The 15,411-nt window shown below is 37.1% G+C and overlaps 1 protein-coding gene across 1 annotated transcript; it reads left to right on the plus strand.

Annotated features, from left to right (window-relative positions):
* The first annotated feature begins 1,357 nt into the window (after nucleotides 1-1,357).
* LOC111577712 (sulfide:quinone oxidoreductase, mitochondrial) lies at nucleotides 1,358-8,373 on the plus strand. Its single transcript, XM_023284123.3, has 10 exons — nucleotides 1,358-1,515; nucleotides 2,271-2,475; nucleotides 2,611-2,781; nucleotides 2,928-2,981; nucleotides 4,681-4,875; nucleotides 4,975-5,184; nucleotides 5,384-5,567; nucleotides 6,775-6,842; nucleotides 6,970-7,148; nucleotides 7,242-8,373. The coding sequence occupies exons 2-10, from the start codon at nucleotides 2,278-2,280 to the stop codon at nucleotides 7,297-7,299; spliced, it is 1,317 nt and encodes a 438-aa protein (XP_023139891.2). The 5' UTR covers nucleotides 1,358-1,515; nucleotides 2,271-2,277; the 3' UTR covers nucleotides 7,300-8,373.
* The last annotated feature ends 7,038 nt before the right edge of the window (nucleotides 8,374-15,411 follow it).

Below are 15,411 nucleotides of genomic sequence, written 5' to 3' on the forward strand. Positions count from 1 at the left end.
GGGTCATGAATGTGCACCAAATGGCAAAACGTTATAGAACATTCCCTTTACTTAATCTGAGCAAAAATATGAATGCAGCATTTATTATTTTAATAAATTGTATTCATTGCTTTTAACATTGGGGAATAAGCATTTGTTGTTTCAACACGTCATCTCTACAACAGAACAGACTTCATGAAACAATCAATAATGCACCAAGAGTAGAAATGACAAGTCATCATGTTGACTATTTGTAGCAACAAACAGCTGCAATGCAAAGAGTTAAGGAAATTGTTAATGCCGCTTGTGGCATTTTGTGTCACTTTTCCTGAGGGGCTTGGCAAGGTAGGGGAACATTTTGGGGGACAGGAACATATTGTCAGACACATCCAGCCAGAGCATCATGTAACAGATTGTCTGTTCATGTACCATGCTGTGTGAAAAGACTTCTTAAAAGACAAATGGTGGAGTTGTGGACATTCAAGTACCTAGTTACAGGTACAGCCTGACTGACCTACCAGCACCCAGCAAACAGCCCATTCTTTCTCTTATCATCTGTGACATTGTCATTTAAATAAAACTTCATTTTAGGGTAGCTTTTTATAGTCACAGGTCAAAGTAGTGTGTGTGCTCATCACACTATCTGATCATTGTACTTTAAAGCCACACCTGATCAGGGTGTGGATTAACTCAGTGGTCCAGAATTTGCCATCAGTTTTGAACAGTTCAGAAGTAGCCAACTGTGTACAATTGGCTACTTTTGACCCTTTTCTAAGCCTAACAATAGAGATGAAATGTCTAACGTTGTCTCCAAGTCAGAAAAGAAGACCATTTGCATGCTGCGTTTATATATTTGTTCATATGTGAGGATTAGTCTTTTGAGCAATCTGTGAAATACCTATGTGGACATGTGTACAGAAAAGTGTGTGATAAACTTTATAAATATAAGCGATAAACATACACTACAGGCACAGCTTTAAAGTTTAAAAGTCTGCCACCACAGTCTAACGTTGGTCCATGAAGGACTCAAACGGAGCTACGAGTTCAGGTTTCTCCTCTAAACACACGTCCAAACACGCCCACCTCGACGTACCTTCACAGTTATTCATGAGAAGCACAATTGTTAACTTTTAAACAACAGAAACACACAAAAACACACTTACATTGCCAAAGCCCTTCCAGAGACAGCCTACATTCGCTGTTTAGTTTCACAGGGTTTAGTTTAGCTAACTGAAGTTTTGCTAAAGCTATATTTTTTAACTGACAGTTAAACAAGTTCGCTTCTGATTGGTCTGACGGATTAGAGGCGGGACAAACACTCCAGACTGCAATTCTAATTGGACAACAGCTCCGTCCGTCCTGCGAGGCAAGCAACTGCAAGTTCACGTTGGGTAAGAGGCTTGACAAGTGAAGGTAAGTGTCAGTCTTGCTTCAGCACAGACGAGAAAGCAGGTCAGATAGAGTTCCTCTCGGCCCTCTGAAGCACTTTGGATTAATTCACGACAAAACGGACAGTTAACAGTGCCGCTGGTCGAGGTAAGTCTCCTTTTTTAGACGCAACTGTACCCTGAGAGAGTGTTATCAGGTGTATATGTCCGTACAGGAATGGTTGTAATGGAAACAGTTCATTACGCAGCATGCAGCAGCAGTGGTTCAGCTCAGATCAGGCTTTACTGATTTTATCTTAACAAAAGCAGCCTTTGTCATTACATGTTAGTTGTTTGTGCTCCAGCTGTAAGTGTTCTGTTAAACTAAGTCATACATGGTACAGGATATACCTAACACTGTCTTACCATGTTCCTCTCTCTATGTTAACCTTTAAAAACAACATGTTAAGAAATGCTAGCTTAAAGAACTGTTGAAAATTGAAAATTTGTGTGTGCTTTGTTGAGTTTTTATCAGGTCAGGTGTGCTTCCTGGACACAATAGCTGTGGTTGCTAAAGCCACAATCAAATTCATGACTTCATTGGGTTTTTTTTTGTTTGTGTTTGTTTTGTTGTTTGTTGTTGTTATTGTGTATTAACAGAATAAATATCTAAGTTGGTGAGAAACAAGTCAGAGACGTGATCTGAATCTGAAGTGCCACTTGGTTTTTTTTTTTATAGAGCCCATTAAGATAATCAGCTAAACTAATTATTTTGTAACTCTGATGAACAATGTGTAAATGTGAAGAAACAAAATAAGAAAGTGCGTCACGTTGACAGATGTTGATTGTGTCTGAGCCCCAGACAGTATACCTGAGTATGACCTAGTTGCTGCTAACCAGAAATGACTTGCCCTTATGGTTCAGACCCAGAATGACTGCACTACGTCGTCTGAGGCAATGCCCCTCCACAGGCATCCTTATCTCTCAGCTTCACACCAGCAGCTGTGCCTCTGCCAAACAGCATTACAAAATGCTTGTTCTTGGAGGAGGAAGTGGGGGCATTACAATGAGTGCACGGATGAAGAGGATGTTGGGAGCTGAGAATGTGGCCGTTGTGGAGCCCAGTGAGGCAAGAACCCTATATTTTACGTACTGCTTTCAGTCTATCACTGTAACACAGTTTGTACTGGAAATTATAAAAAGTAGTGAATCAGAGCTGTCATACAAATTTAGTATCTAACAACTTCTCTCTCATCTCTTTCAGATGCACTACTACCAGCCAATATGGACCCTGGTTGGTGCTGGTGCAAAAAGTGTCGCCTCATCAGGTCGTCCCACTGCAAGTGTTATGCCGTCTGGAGTGAAGTGGGTGAAATCCAAAGTTCAGGAAATAAACCCAGACACAAATACTGTCCGCACAGATGATGGGACTGAAGTATGTTTGCTTTATCTAGAAGAGTGTTTACTGAAGTTGTAACATTACTTAACAATGTCATGGAGTGGCAGTGTGCATGAAGTGTGTAAACGGTATGATGATTGCTGTTTGTCTATTCTTATGTAAACTTTGTTTTCACTCAATAGATCTCCTATGAATATCTGATTGTGGGTCTTGGTTTACAACTCCATTATGAGAAGGTGAGGTCATGCTTCACTAATTTATTCTGCTGTTACCTAGTAAAATGTTGCCATTATACAGTAGAGGCCAAAAATTTGGATGCGAGATCAAATTTGTACAAAAAAAGATCATAGTTTCATTGGCATACTTTGCAACAAAATAAACATGATTATTATATAAAGAGTCACTCATCAGAATGCATTTTTACTATCATTATCAGGTGTTTGGGTTTTTCTTGGTTAGACTTTACTTTTTGTCAAAGTAACCTCCTCTGGCTTTAACAACAGCATGGCATATATTAGGCATTCGTTCCACAAGTTTTTTAAGGAATGTGCCAGGAATTGCATTCCAAGCTCTCTTAAGTTCATCAGTGAGAGACTGCTGATTCGTGGGGTGCACTTTTCTGACTGATCGATCCAATTCGTCCCACACAAACTCAACTGGAGAGAGGTCTGGAGACTGAGTGGGCCACACCATGTTTCAAAGAACACATTCCTCTTCTTTTTTGTCTAGATAACCCTGACAGAGCTTGGAAGAATGCTTAGGGTCATAATCTTGCTGCAAAACAAACTTTTGACCCACAAGTCTTAGTCTAAATGGAACTGCATGACACTGGAGGACGGAGTGATACTGTTCCTTCTTCATGATACCCTTTACTTCAAACAAATCTCCTACTCTATCACCTACAAAACATCCCCATACCATGGCACAACCATCTCCATGCTTTATTGTGGGTGTTAGGCATGGTCATTTAAGACGTTCACCAGTTTGTCTGCTGACATAGACTCTGCAATTTGAACCAAATAGTTCAAATTTATTTTCGTTGGTCCAGGGAACTTTTTTCCAGTCATCATGGGTCCAATTTTTGTCTTTTTTGTCTTTAGCCCACTCATATCTCTTTTTCTTGTTGTTTGGACAAAGTAGTGTTTTTTTTGCAGATACACGACCCTTCAAACCAGCCTTTCTCAAATGTCTTTTCACAGTGGTCAGAGATATGAGTTTTGACCTTGTCATGCTGATTTCCTCCCTTAATTGTGGTGCTGTTTTCTGGCGATCTCTCTGGTGACAATCATATATTTATCCTCTGCTTTTGTAGTAACCCTCTCTCTTCCAGACCTTTTTCTTTCATCATAACTTCCAGTTTCTTCTAGTTACTTCATAGTGTGGTAAACTCCTTTGTTGGACACCATTAGGTGTTTTGCAATTTCTCTTTCAGTATATCCTTTTTTCCACAATGTACAAATCTGTAAACTTGTTTCTTTACTCAGCTGTTTCTTTCTAGCCATTTCTTTGATTGTTTGTCAGAGATATGGACACAATTGAGATTTATTGGGATTTTTGTATGCAAACTCTCAAAAGCCAAAGAACTAAAGTGAAAATTGCAAACTGTGATTTGTTTTTTAGTTTTGCACTAAAGTTGTGACTCTTGTAAATCTTCTCAACCCTGAAGCTAAGCCCTTCTTTTCTTTTGTTGAGATTTATTCAGCAATTGTCTGGTAACTTCAATGCATACCTAAAGGTAAATTGAGGGACATGATGCATATCAATGTAAGCAAAGTCTGATCATGCCGTAAATACATCCCTAAATCCATAGAATTCATACTGGTTTTTGAGAAAGAGATTGTGAACAGAAACTCGAAGTTGCTTCCAAAGTTTTGACCTGTAGTGTATAAAAAAATCAACTACGTTCCAACAAATTTACACTCTTCTTATATGCAGATTAAAGGACTGCCAGAGGGGTTTGAACATCCAAAGATTGGGTCAAACTACTCAGTCCAAACTGTGGAGAAAACATGGAAAGCCTTGCAGAATTTCAAAGAGGGCAATGCCGTGTTCACTTTCCCAAATACTCCTGTGAAATGCGCTGGAGCTCCACAGAAGATCATGTACCTATCAGATGCCTTTCTCAGAAAGGTACTTGAACGCTGGGATTTAATGATAATGTTGTACAGTTTGTAAAGTCCAATGGGGATTTCCAACTTTGCTGAGTATACTTTTATGCTTTTATTTAAGACAGGAAAAAGGGATAAGGCCAAAGTAATATACAACACTTCCCTACCTGTGCTGTTTGGGATAAAAAAATATGCTGACTCATTGTGGGACATTGTGAAACGTCGTGACCTACAAGTGAACCTCAGGCAGAACCTGATTGAAGTGCGGGCAGACAAGCAAGAGGCTGTGTTTGAAAATCTTGATAAACCAGGTGAAACCAAAGTGTTTGAGGTAACTGTCTAACAGTAACAGCAATTTTCACTCATAGTTTACTATTGACTGCTTTATTTAGTGAACAGCCAGAAAAATGATGATGTCATGATATAAACAACCAAACACACTGACATTGTATCCCTTTGTACCTCAATGTATGACACATTAGGACAAGAGACTCCATTAAATAACTCCACTCTGCTGTTTTCTTAATCAGTATGAAATGCTTCACGTTACACCACCAATGGGACCCCATTTGGTTATTAAAGGAAGTCCACTGGCTGATGAGGCTGGATGGTTGGATCTCAACAAAGATACCCTTCAACATAACAAGTATCCTAATGTGTTTGGGATTGGTGACTGCACTAACCTGCCCACAGCAAAAACTGGTGCAGCTGTCGGTAGGTGACTGTTTTTGTATTACACAATGCTGGAAAGCATACTGTTGCTACATACAGTTCTAACTTTTATTTCATGTTGACTTTGACACTTCCTTGTGATTTGAAAGCAAGTGTCCTGCATAACTGTATTGTACAATGACCCATTTCACTCAAGAATATGACAACAGACACCACACCCTGTACTTCAGGTAATGTAGGGACGCTTCACTTAGTATCTGACAGGTTCTATCATCACTTTGATTATCTTTATGTCTGTGTTTGATTGTACTATTATATTTCGCAGAGAGATATTTGACACAAACACATGTTTAAAAAGTTTACACCTGTGTGCCTGGATGTTTCTTGGGTTTGTGCCATTTCTTCTCTGGCAGTTAAGTAATTGACTGAAAATTCCTGGCATCTTAGTGCAATAAAGTCAACACTATCGCCTTATCATGTCATCATATTTACATTCACTGCAGGAAGGCCACTTGCTGCACACTCTAAGTTTCCAGTTCAAAGACATGCCCGTTATGAGCCACTTATACAACTGACAAATAACTATAAATAATTCAAATTTTGCTGTAGGCTTGCAAAAAGCAAAAGCCTCATAGTTTCATTGCAGTGTGCTGCTAATTTGAGGCTGTAAATATAGTCTCCAACTTCTGATTGGATCAAATGTTTTAGCAGGCTGCCCGCTTGTTGTCAAATTTCTATGAAGCTATGAAGATTGGACAGCACATCTGTAACTTTTCAGAGATGTTAACTATCTTACACATGGCTGAGTTCTTGGCTGAGGGACATTGAAAGTTTTTTTTTTATAAAAGATGTGTACCATTGTTTCAACTTGAGAAGAGGGTTTTTAGTAAACATTTAAAAATGAAGTAGAATAGTGAAGCAGACATCAACTGTATGCTTGGGCTCCATGGCTCAGGTGTGCATATTCAGGAAACAGAGTCAGCCGAACAATACTTATTAGGTCACTTACCTACTTAAAATTCGCAGTAGATGCTGTTGTCATTAAGTGTGTTTCAGTTCAGTGACAGAACACCAACCTGTTCAGGGTGTGTGTGTGTGTGTGTCCAGCTAACTGAAAAGGATAAAGACATCAGTATGCTTTAACCCTATTGTTTATCAGTTAGCTGGATAATGTCTAAATTGGGTCACTGGCTGTTAACAAAGACTAATAACACTTTGAAAAAACTTAAACTGAGTTTTCTCTTTTTAGCTGCACAGTCTGCTATCTTGAACAGAACGATCAGCAAAGTGCTGAAAAATGAGAAGCCTGATAAGAAGGTAAATGTCACCTGAACATCAACTATAACATATATCTTTCATTATGAAGACTGCTGGAACTTCTCTTTTGGATGTAGCCCTGTTGAAAAACCTGTAAATGCTTACTGAGTCATTTTCTTGTTTATAGTACGACGGGTACACGTCGTGTCCATTGGTCACAAGCTACAACACAGTAATTCTGGCAGAGTTTGACTACAATGGACAACCACTAGAAACATTCCCCATCAACCAAGCCAAAGAAAGAAGATTAATGTACCACATGAAGGCTGATGTGATGCCTCACCTCTACTGGCATGGGCTTCTTCGGTATGTATATAGTTGATTACCAACATGTTGATGGTTGATAGTGGAGTCGCTCCACAACAGCTGCTACATTTCTCTTTATTTGTCTTCCATCAGGGGCCTGTGGGGTGGTCCAGGACCTTACAGGAAAGTCTTTCATCTGGGAATGAAATGAAATGTCACCATAAGTTTGCATATTTCAAGTTATTCAACCTTTAGGAAAAACTAGTTCATCAAATTCATCATGTCATAATCCCTACAGGATGTACACGTGTGGATAGAGTGGTATTATTTGTATCTTGGACATCATGATTATTCACAGCAAATTTAATCAATATGGAAAATGTTAAAATATCAAGACTCTAGACAAACCTTTAGATTTTATCCTGGAAATAAATGAGTGCAGTGAGGGAACTGCTAGTAGCTGCTTATAGGTCAATCTTGTGGTTCTTATGATCGCATATTGAATGGCAGGTCTTGCTGCTTTTATCAACCACACATTCCAGCAAGCAATGAAATATTTATAGGAGCTGAGAACAAAATGCTGTTGATAATTTTAATAATATGTTGATTTGCACTTCTGGATGATCCAGCACTCTTTGAGACCATGTACCATCAAAAACCAACAAGCAAACTCAAGGCAGACTATTGTTGCAATGCGTTGAGAGTAGTCACTACATATATTCTACAAATATACTAAGTTCAAGATTACTACACATACAATTGTGTATAGTAATGGAAGTCTGTCATTCTGTATCAAATGTTCCATAATGTTGTGATTTTAACAGGCTTAAGTTCCATGTAGCTTAAAAACTTAAGCGTCCATTCGGTGAAAACATCTTTGTACACACTACGATCATTCATGCTACCTTGGGGATCGTTGACCATTAACATGTAAACTACCACAAGTGCTTTTGCTCACATTTAAACGTCACTGTCATGAGATACTGTTTTGTACATAGTGATTATTTGTCTTAAATTATTTTTGTATTATCAGTACTATACTGAATTAGAACTATCTTATGAACACAATCAGTGCTAACATCATTGTTGTATTTTTTAAAAGCAAGCTTCATTACTCTTTAATCATTTAAATGACTGTAAGCTCATAAACCTGCTTTGATTGTACTGCTGAGGTAAAAAGTGAAATTGTTAATGAAAAATCAAATATATATGCAGCATAGTTTCTGTCTTGGGGGACTTTATTGTCATTAAATAATGAGGCTACATTATTAAATGCTATATACAGCTTTGTTTTGGTTTGTGTGCTCTGTGAAGCCGTCATGATCCACATTGAAATATGAACCTGTACACATCTAAATGAAAGTCAATCACTGTATCATGCTGTTGTAGAAAGACTGGGAGGTCAGACACAAGTTTTCCATGTGTTAGCACTGGAACTATAGGAATCTTTAATACTCTTGGTTTTACTGTATTGTTTTCAGATTGAAGATTGCATTTGTCGTGTCCTCAATGAATAGTCATAATCAGGACAACACTTCTTCATGTAAACTGTAGAATAAATCATTTGAGTATTCGTCATGTTGATGCCTACTTTCAAGTCAGCCACTATTTCACTGAGCTGTAACAATCAACTTCTTAAGACTCTGAAACTTGCTTGAAAGTTAGTTTAAATGAATTATTATTTGTCAGAGTTGATGTGGCTGGGTGCAGAGTGTTTCCAGCACTCTTCAGGACAAATTTTGGACAGTTAGAAAAAGATCACAGTTTGTTTTTTTTTTTTTGCAGGAGTAAGCACTGTTCCCTCTAAGCTGCACCCCTGCGCAATTGCGCACTGCTGACACGGTCTCCGCGCACAGAAAATCTGCGCTGCGCACCAAAAAAAAATCCAACCTAAATTGTGAATAAAATAAACACGTAACAATTCATTCTGTGCTATTTTTCAATGTGAGTCAGTGAGTGACCGGTGACTGGCTGCTGCAGCCAATGATGCGATTCACCTACGTATTTACCATAGACTGTATATAATGGTATTTACACAGCTAATCAACATCAGGCGTCCTTATGTGCAGCAACTGTTGTTCTCATAGATATGAATGAGTAGATAGGACACGCCCCTTTGAGCTGCGTGCTACTGCGAGGCTAAGCTAGTGGGGGCAAAGTTTCAGTGCATTCCGTTGATGTAGACGGCGTGAAAACGGAACAAGTATGCCGTCTCACTGTGCTGCATACAGTTACACACTACGTCGTACGATTGAGACAAGGAAACTTGGAATGACTTTTCATAGGTAAGAATAGTTTTTGGCTCTTTTTTCATTATGAAATCTTGTTGAGAGCTTCCAGTCTATGAGAGCTAACTAGTTAGCCACTAGCAAAACGCTAAGGCGAGCTAGCAGCTTGACAACCGAATACCAGACGATTAATAGTAGCTGTAGTATAGTTGTACAAGCAGTAGTAGTAATACTAAAAGTACAAGCAGTAGTAGTATAAACAGCTGTTAGAGTCGTAGAAGTAGTATCAGCATTTGTAATAGTATTACAAGTTGTAGTAGCAGTGCCAGTATCAGCAGCAGTAGTGTACTACCACTACTACTAGTAGTAGTTGCATTGCTATTACTACTACCAATAGTTATAAAGCCTAACTCATGTATATCCAGATTACCATCTATGTTCTTCCTCCAAACCCATTTTATGATTGGGATTACAGACAATTCTTTAGGACTGCTCTCAAATAATTGAAATGTTACTAAACAAGGCTATACTTATCAAATTAAATAGCTCTGGTCTCCAGTATATTGGCGAATTCGGTTCTTTGTACTTAATGTATTAGCATGATTTCTTTTTTAATATGTTGTGTACAGACTTAATTACTTCTCTGTCTACTTTTCTTACTCCATGTAGGTTTCCCAGAGACTATGGGTTGAGGAGGAAGTGGAAGTTTGTCGGCTTAGACCTGGTGTCATTCCATCAGTCTATACTTTGACATTTTCTGAACTGCATCCTATACTATGGCGTTATACACAGAGTGCTTTGGTTACATGTTGATTTATAATCTAGATTTTTTTCTGTTTTGTTTTTTGACGGGATTACCACAGACCTGACCGTGAACACTGTCGACACCCACCTCAGGGAAACGCTGCCTAAGATCTCAAGGCTGCTTGGTCGTTTTCTTTCTGGCACGTACTCTTCCAAGATGAGCCGGGAAGTTTAACACTGATAGTATACTTCTTTTCATCTGATCTTTAGCTCAGTGAGTTAAGGGTTTACCTGTAGAGCTGCAGGTCGCTGGTTCAAGACCAGACCCTTAAATTTTATCAAAATTCTGACAAAGACAAACAAAGAAAAATGCCAGTGGTGGGTCTTGAACCTGCTACCTTCCACTTGGTAGTCTCTTTTCTTATCCCCTGAGCTACTCACTCAGATACTAGTTCTTCTTTTTATTGCGTATTTGTCATCTACTTTTTTGCCATTTTCGAGTTTTTTTTTACTTGAGTCTTGACTCGACCGTTTTTCTCAGGAGGTTGGACTTCAGCCTTTGTGCTGGAGGGTTGAACCCTCAGTTCCAAGACTTTCAAAGCCTCCAGACCTCCCGAGTCCTCAGGACCTGAGCTTTCACACAGTCTGAGGGCTGAAATTTTCTAAGTCCCACAGTAGTTCTCTGTTAGATTGAACTTCCAGACAGTCCAAGGACTGATATCTTCTAAGTTCCTGAGTAGCTCTCTTTTAGATTGAACCTTCAGACAGTCTGAGGACTGAAATCTTAAAAGTTTCTCAGTACTTCTCTGTTAGTTTGAACTTTCTGGTTAACAGAAGCCTTAAAACTTGTGACCATGAGTCTTGATTTCACATTTAGACCATCCATCTGAGTTCTTCTCAGACCTTCACCTGTGGGTTTTTAAGAAATCCTCAACAAACTTTGATTCTCTTCACTGAACAGTAAAGTTAGTGGAGATCAGAAGGTAACATGAGTTTGATAAATGCCTTCAACTACTAGTAGACTTTATCTGGAAAGCAGTTTTCTTAATTTCCTAATTTGATCTTCTAAAGTCTAACTGGTGTCTTTTGAAATGTTTCGTCTTTAGTTTGATTCTTCTTAAACATTTAGTTTTGCTCTTTTCTCACCTTTTATTCTTTTCTAGTGTCTGATTTGATTTCCAAATGTTTTGTCTTTTTAATGTTTAGTTGTTTTTTCAAATGTTTTATCGGCTTGTTTGAGTTTCTTTTTCTTTCCCAATATTTAATGTTTCGATTAAATCTTTAAGGTTTTTCTTTTTAAATGTTTTACCACCTTTTAATATTTCATTTTCTTTTTAAATGCTTCATTGTATTTTCTGTGTAATTCCTATTTGAAGTTTTATTGTCTTTAAGATGTAATTTTCTAATTAAACATTTAATTTTTTAATTAAATGTTTTGTCGTTTTATTGGATAGGCGTAGTGAGAGACAGACAGGAAATGGGGTAGAAGAGTGGGGGAAGACATGCAGCAAAGGGCCGCGAGCAAGAATCGAACCTGGGCCATTACATCAGGGACCGCTGTACATGGGTCACCCGCTTAACCCGTAGAGCTATACAGGCACCCATGTTTTGTCTTTTTAAAGGTTTAATGATGTAATGAAATGTTTTGCATTTTTTAAAACATTTAATGTTCTTCTTGTTGAATTGTATTTTTTTAAATGTTTAATTGTGGAAGGTATTTGATCTGTAATTTTTAATATTTGTATTTTAAAAATTTTGTTTAATTTCATAATGACATGTATTGTATCATGTTGAATTATCTCATTCGATATTTGTCTGTTTAATATAATTTAATGTAATTTAATGTTTAACTCTATTAAACAGACAAAATATCGAATGAGATAATTCAACATGATACAATACATGTCATTATGAAATTAAACAAAATTTTTAAAATACAAATATTAAAAATTACAGATCAAATACCTTCCACAATTAAACATTTAAAAAAATACAATTCAACAAGAAGAACATTAAATGTTTTAAAAAATGCAAAACATTTCATTACATCATTAAACCTTTAAAAAGACAAAACATTTAATTAAAAAATTAAATGTTTAATTAGAAAAGTACATCTTAAAGACAATAAAACTTCAAATAGGAATTAAACAGTAAATACAATGAAGCATTTAAAAAGAAAACTAAACATTAAAAGGTGGTATATGTATATATAATTTAATTGTATTTAATGTTTAACTCTATTAAACAGACAAAATATTGAATGAGATAATTCAACTGGATACATGTCATTGTGAAACAAAATTTTTAAAATACAAATATTAAAAATTACAGATAAAATATTTTCCATAATTAAACATTTAAAAAATACAATTAAACAAGAAGAATATTAAACATTTTAAAAAATGCAAAACATTTAATTAGATTATTACATTTAATTAAAAAATTAAATGTTTAATTAGAAAAATACATCTTAAATGTCTTAAATCTTTATAGTAATAAAACTTTTTAAAAGTTCTATTGTATTAATTTTTTTCCTTTGATTTAATTGCTTTATGTAGTTTATTTCTTTAATCTTCTTTTTCTGTCAAGATTTTAACCCCAACCCTAAAAATGAAATAAACCCTTAAATCACAATGAAAATACTTCTGTTGTCACAATCATGAGTTAGTCAGTTATTCAGTTTATCAATTCAACTTTATTTGTTTCGCAGCTTTTACACAGATGACAAAACTAAACAAGTAAAGAGAAAAACTATGCTAAAACTATGATTAAAACTCAAAAACACATTTAAAAAAAAAAAAATTTTACGTAATAAAGTATGTTGTGTCCAGGGGATGGAGGGAGTTTATTGAAGTCTTCTTGGGCTCACATGGGAAATCATTTAAAATATAAACTTGATATTCAGTCTAAGGAAACTGCAGAGCGACAGAAGAACCAACAATATCTCCTGTTTTTTCCTTTAATGAGTCGACTCTTCTTGTGCTTTCAGACCAAAGAACTACAGACTCTTCACAACCTGCTCAAACTCTTGGTACAGGACCTCACCACACGGGTCAAGAAGGTTTCTGTCTCATTTCTACTCTGAAGCTCACCTTCTCCTGCTCAAACTGCTGACAAATGTTTCTGCTGCTCTAAAGTCTGGTCTCCAGAACTTCCTAAAAACTCTCAAAGTCTCTTCTGCAGGTTGCTTTGTAGAACTGTTGCAGAAAACCTCACTAAACCACATGGAGGGGCCTCAAGATAGTCGTCCAAATGAAACCGTACAAAAACCAAACTAGCACAACCCAAACGCTAAAGTCTCCTGCAGCCTACCAGAGAACCTCTGAGAACAGAGAATCAGGACAGGAACTCTTACTTTCTGGACAACCAACATTGGTTCTCAAACAAGAATACAGAACGTGTCTGACCAAAAACCTCTAAAGACTCACTACAGCCAAGATAAAGACACAACTCAGCTGCAGCAAATCCACTAATCACTGCACACATTACCACCATGTGCTAACTGTGGCTAAACAGCCACATTTACCAAGACAACTATCCAGTACAAAGCCCTAAAACACACCAAGAAACACATTAAAGACCATTTTACTGCTGGAAGCTGCAAGCCAACGTCTAAAGAACAAACTAAAGTAACAGAACCAAACCCGGTTCACTGGTGAAGAGAAGCAGAGGAAATGTTTGTCTGCAGCCACATAAAGCAGGAAGACACTGAGCTACTCAGGTGTTCCTAATAACACCAAGCAGCCACCTGGACAGCCAATAGGAACACAGCTTCCTGGAAGTCCAGAGGGCGGGGTTAGTGAAGGAAATTTAATTTAAAGTTGAAGCAGAAAGTTAACAAAGAAAGTTGAAAACCACCTTCTGATACCTGAAATCTCTGAGTTTTCACAAAGAACACCTGAACATGTCAAACTGGCTTCATAGTAGAACCGTCATTGTAAAAACATCATAGTATGGTGTGTTGCTCAAAAAACATTAGGACCTGGCTGTCAGGGGACAAACATGTAAGAAACATGAGAACAGAGAGAACCCAACCAGTAGGTCACAGTTTATCATCCCCCAGTCATCTCCTGAAGTCCATATGGTGAGAGACATCAGTATCTGGTTGTTAATTTACCAGAGGATGCTTATAATCATGCTGATGTGGTCTGTACTCTACAGTATTTTAGTGACTCAATAAATGCCTAAGTTGTTTTTTTAAATGCTTTTTAGTTTTTAATAAACATTTAACAGCCTATATGTAATCAATAAATGGCCTTTGCCTATCTTAAGAAAAATTCACTCAGAACTCTGATATGTTAACAGTACTAAATAAATCAATAAATACATGCATACACACAAAAATAAGTTAATACATTAACTGTGTTAAGATAAGATTTAGATTTCAAAAAAAAGTTGTTTATGTTTTTGCAGAATCCAGTATTACTCACTGGTTGGTCATTACATTTTATTAGTTTGATTTCACTGTTTAAAATGATGCCACCTCTTTTCAGACAGAACCTGTGATAATAAAACAATACAAAATTTTTAGTTCCGTGTTAATAAAGCACTTAAAGCTTTAAGTATGGCTAAATGCTTTTTTCAAAATTAAATATATCACTCCTTAGGTGGTAGTGGCCCCAAGTTCAGTAAAGTTGGAAAGATATTCACAGATTCAGACTTCCAGCATCAATAACTCATTAGATATAGGTTGTCAAAACATAAACGGTGCCTCTTTCCCATTGTTGCAAGGCAGACAATGTGCTACAAGCCCAGTTTTATCAAAAGTAGCTGTCTTTCAAGCTACAGGAATAACATTGGTGTCTATGGAGTGAACAGGGTCCGTATGCAATTTGCAAAACCACTGCAACAGTAAAGAGAGACAAATATTCAATAACTTCACTCTTATACATTGTAGTGTCACTAAAATCACTGCAGCCTTCAACTGGCTCCTGTTGACAAAGTGTTTTAACAGAAATGCAAATGCTGTAATTTGATTCTTTTAATGAACCATGTAACTTGAATGGATGTGATGCTGGTGTGACCACAGTGCACACGTCTGATGTTGCTCACAGTGGTCCAAGGGACGCTCAGGGAGTTTGTGTTTGCTCAGACTCAGGAAAAATTAGAGGGAACATTGGTAGTAAGCTATTATATACATAATCAGTGTCTATTTCTGCTTGTTTGCAACATAACTATTATTCAAAACAGTCTGAAAATGCAGCATAGACTTATTGTGATGCATTGTTATTTTCAGGTTTTTCTGCAAGCTGCATGTCAGACTATTTTGAGTGCTGTGGTTAATGTCTGCAGCAGTTTGTCCATTCTCTAAAGCTTTCTTGTAGTCCCACAACAGTACCAGCAGGGATAAC

This window comes from Amphiprion ocellaris, chromosome 3 (assembly GCF_022539595.1).
Source record: "Amphiprion ocellaris isolate individual 3 ecotype Okinawa chromosome 3, ASM2253959v1, whole genome shotgun sequence".
NCBI lineage: Eukaryota > Metazoa > Chordata > Actinopteri > Pomacentridae > Amphiprion > Amphiprion ocellaris.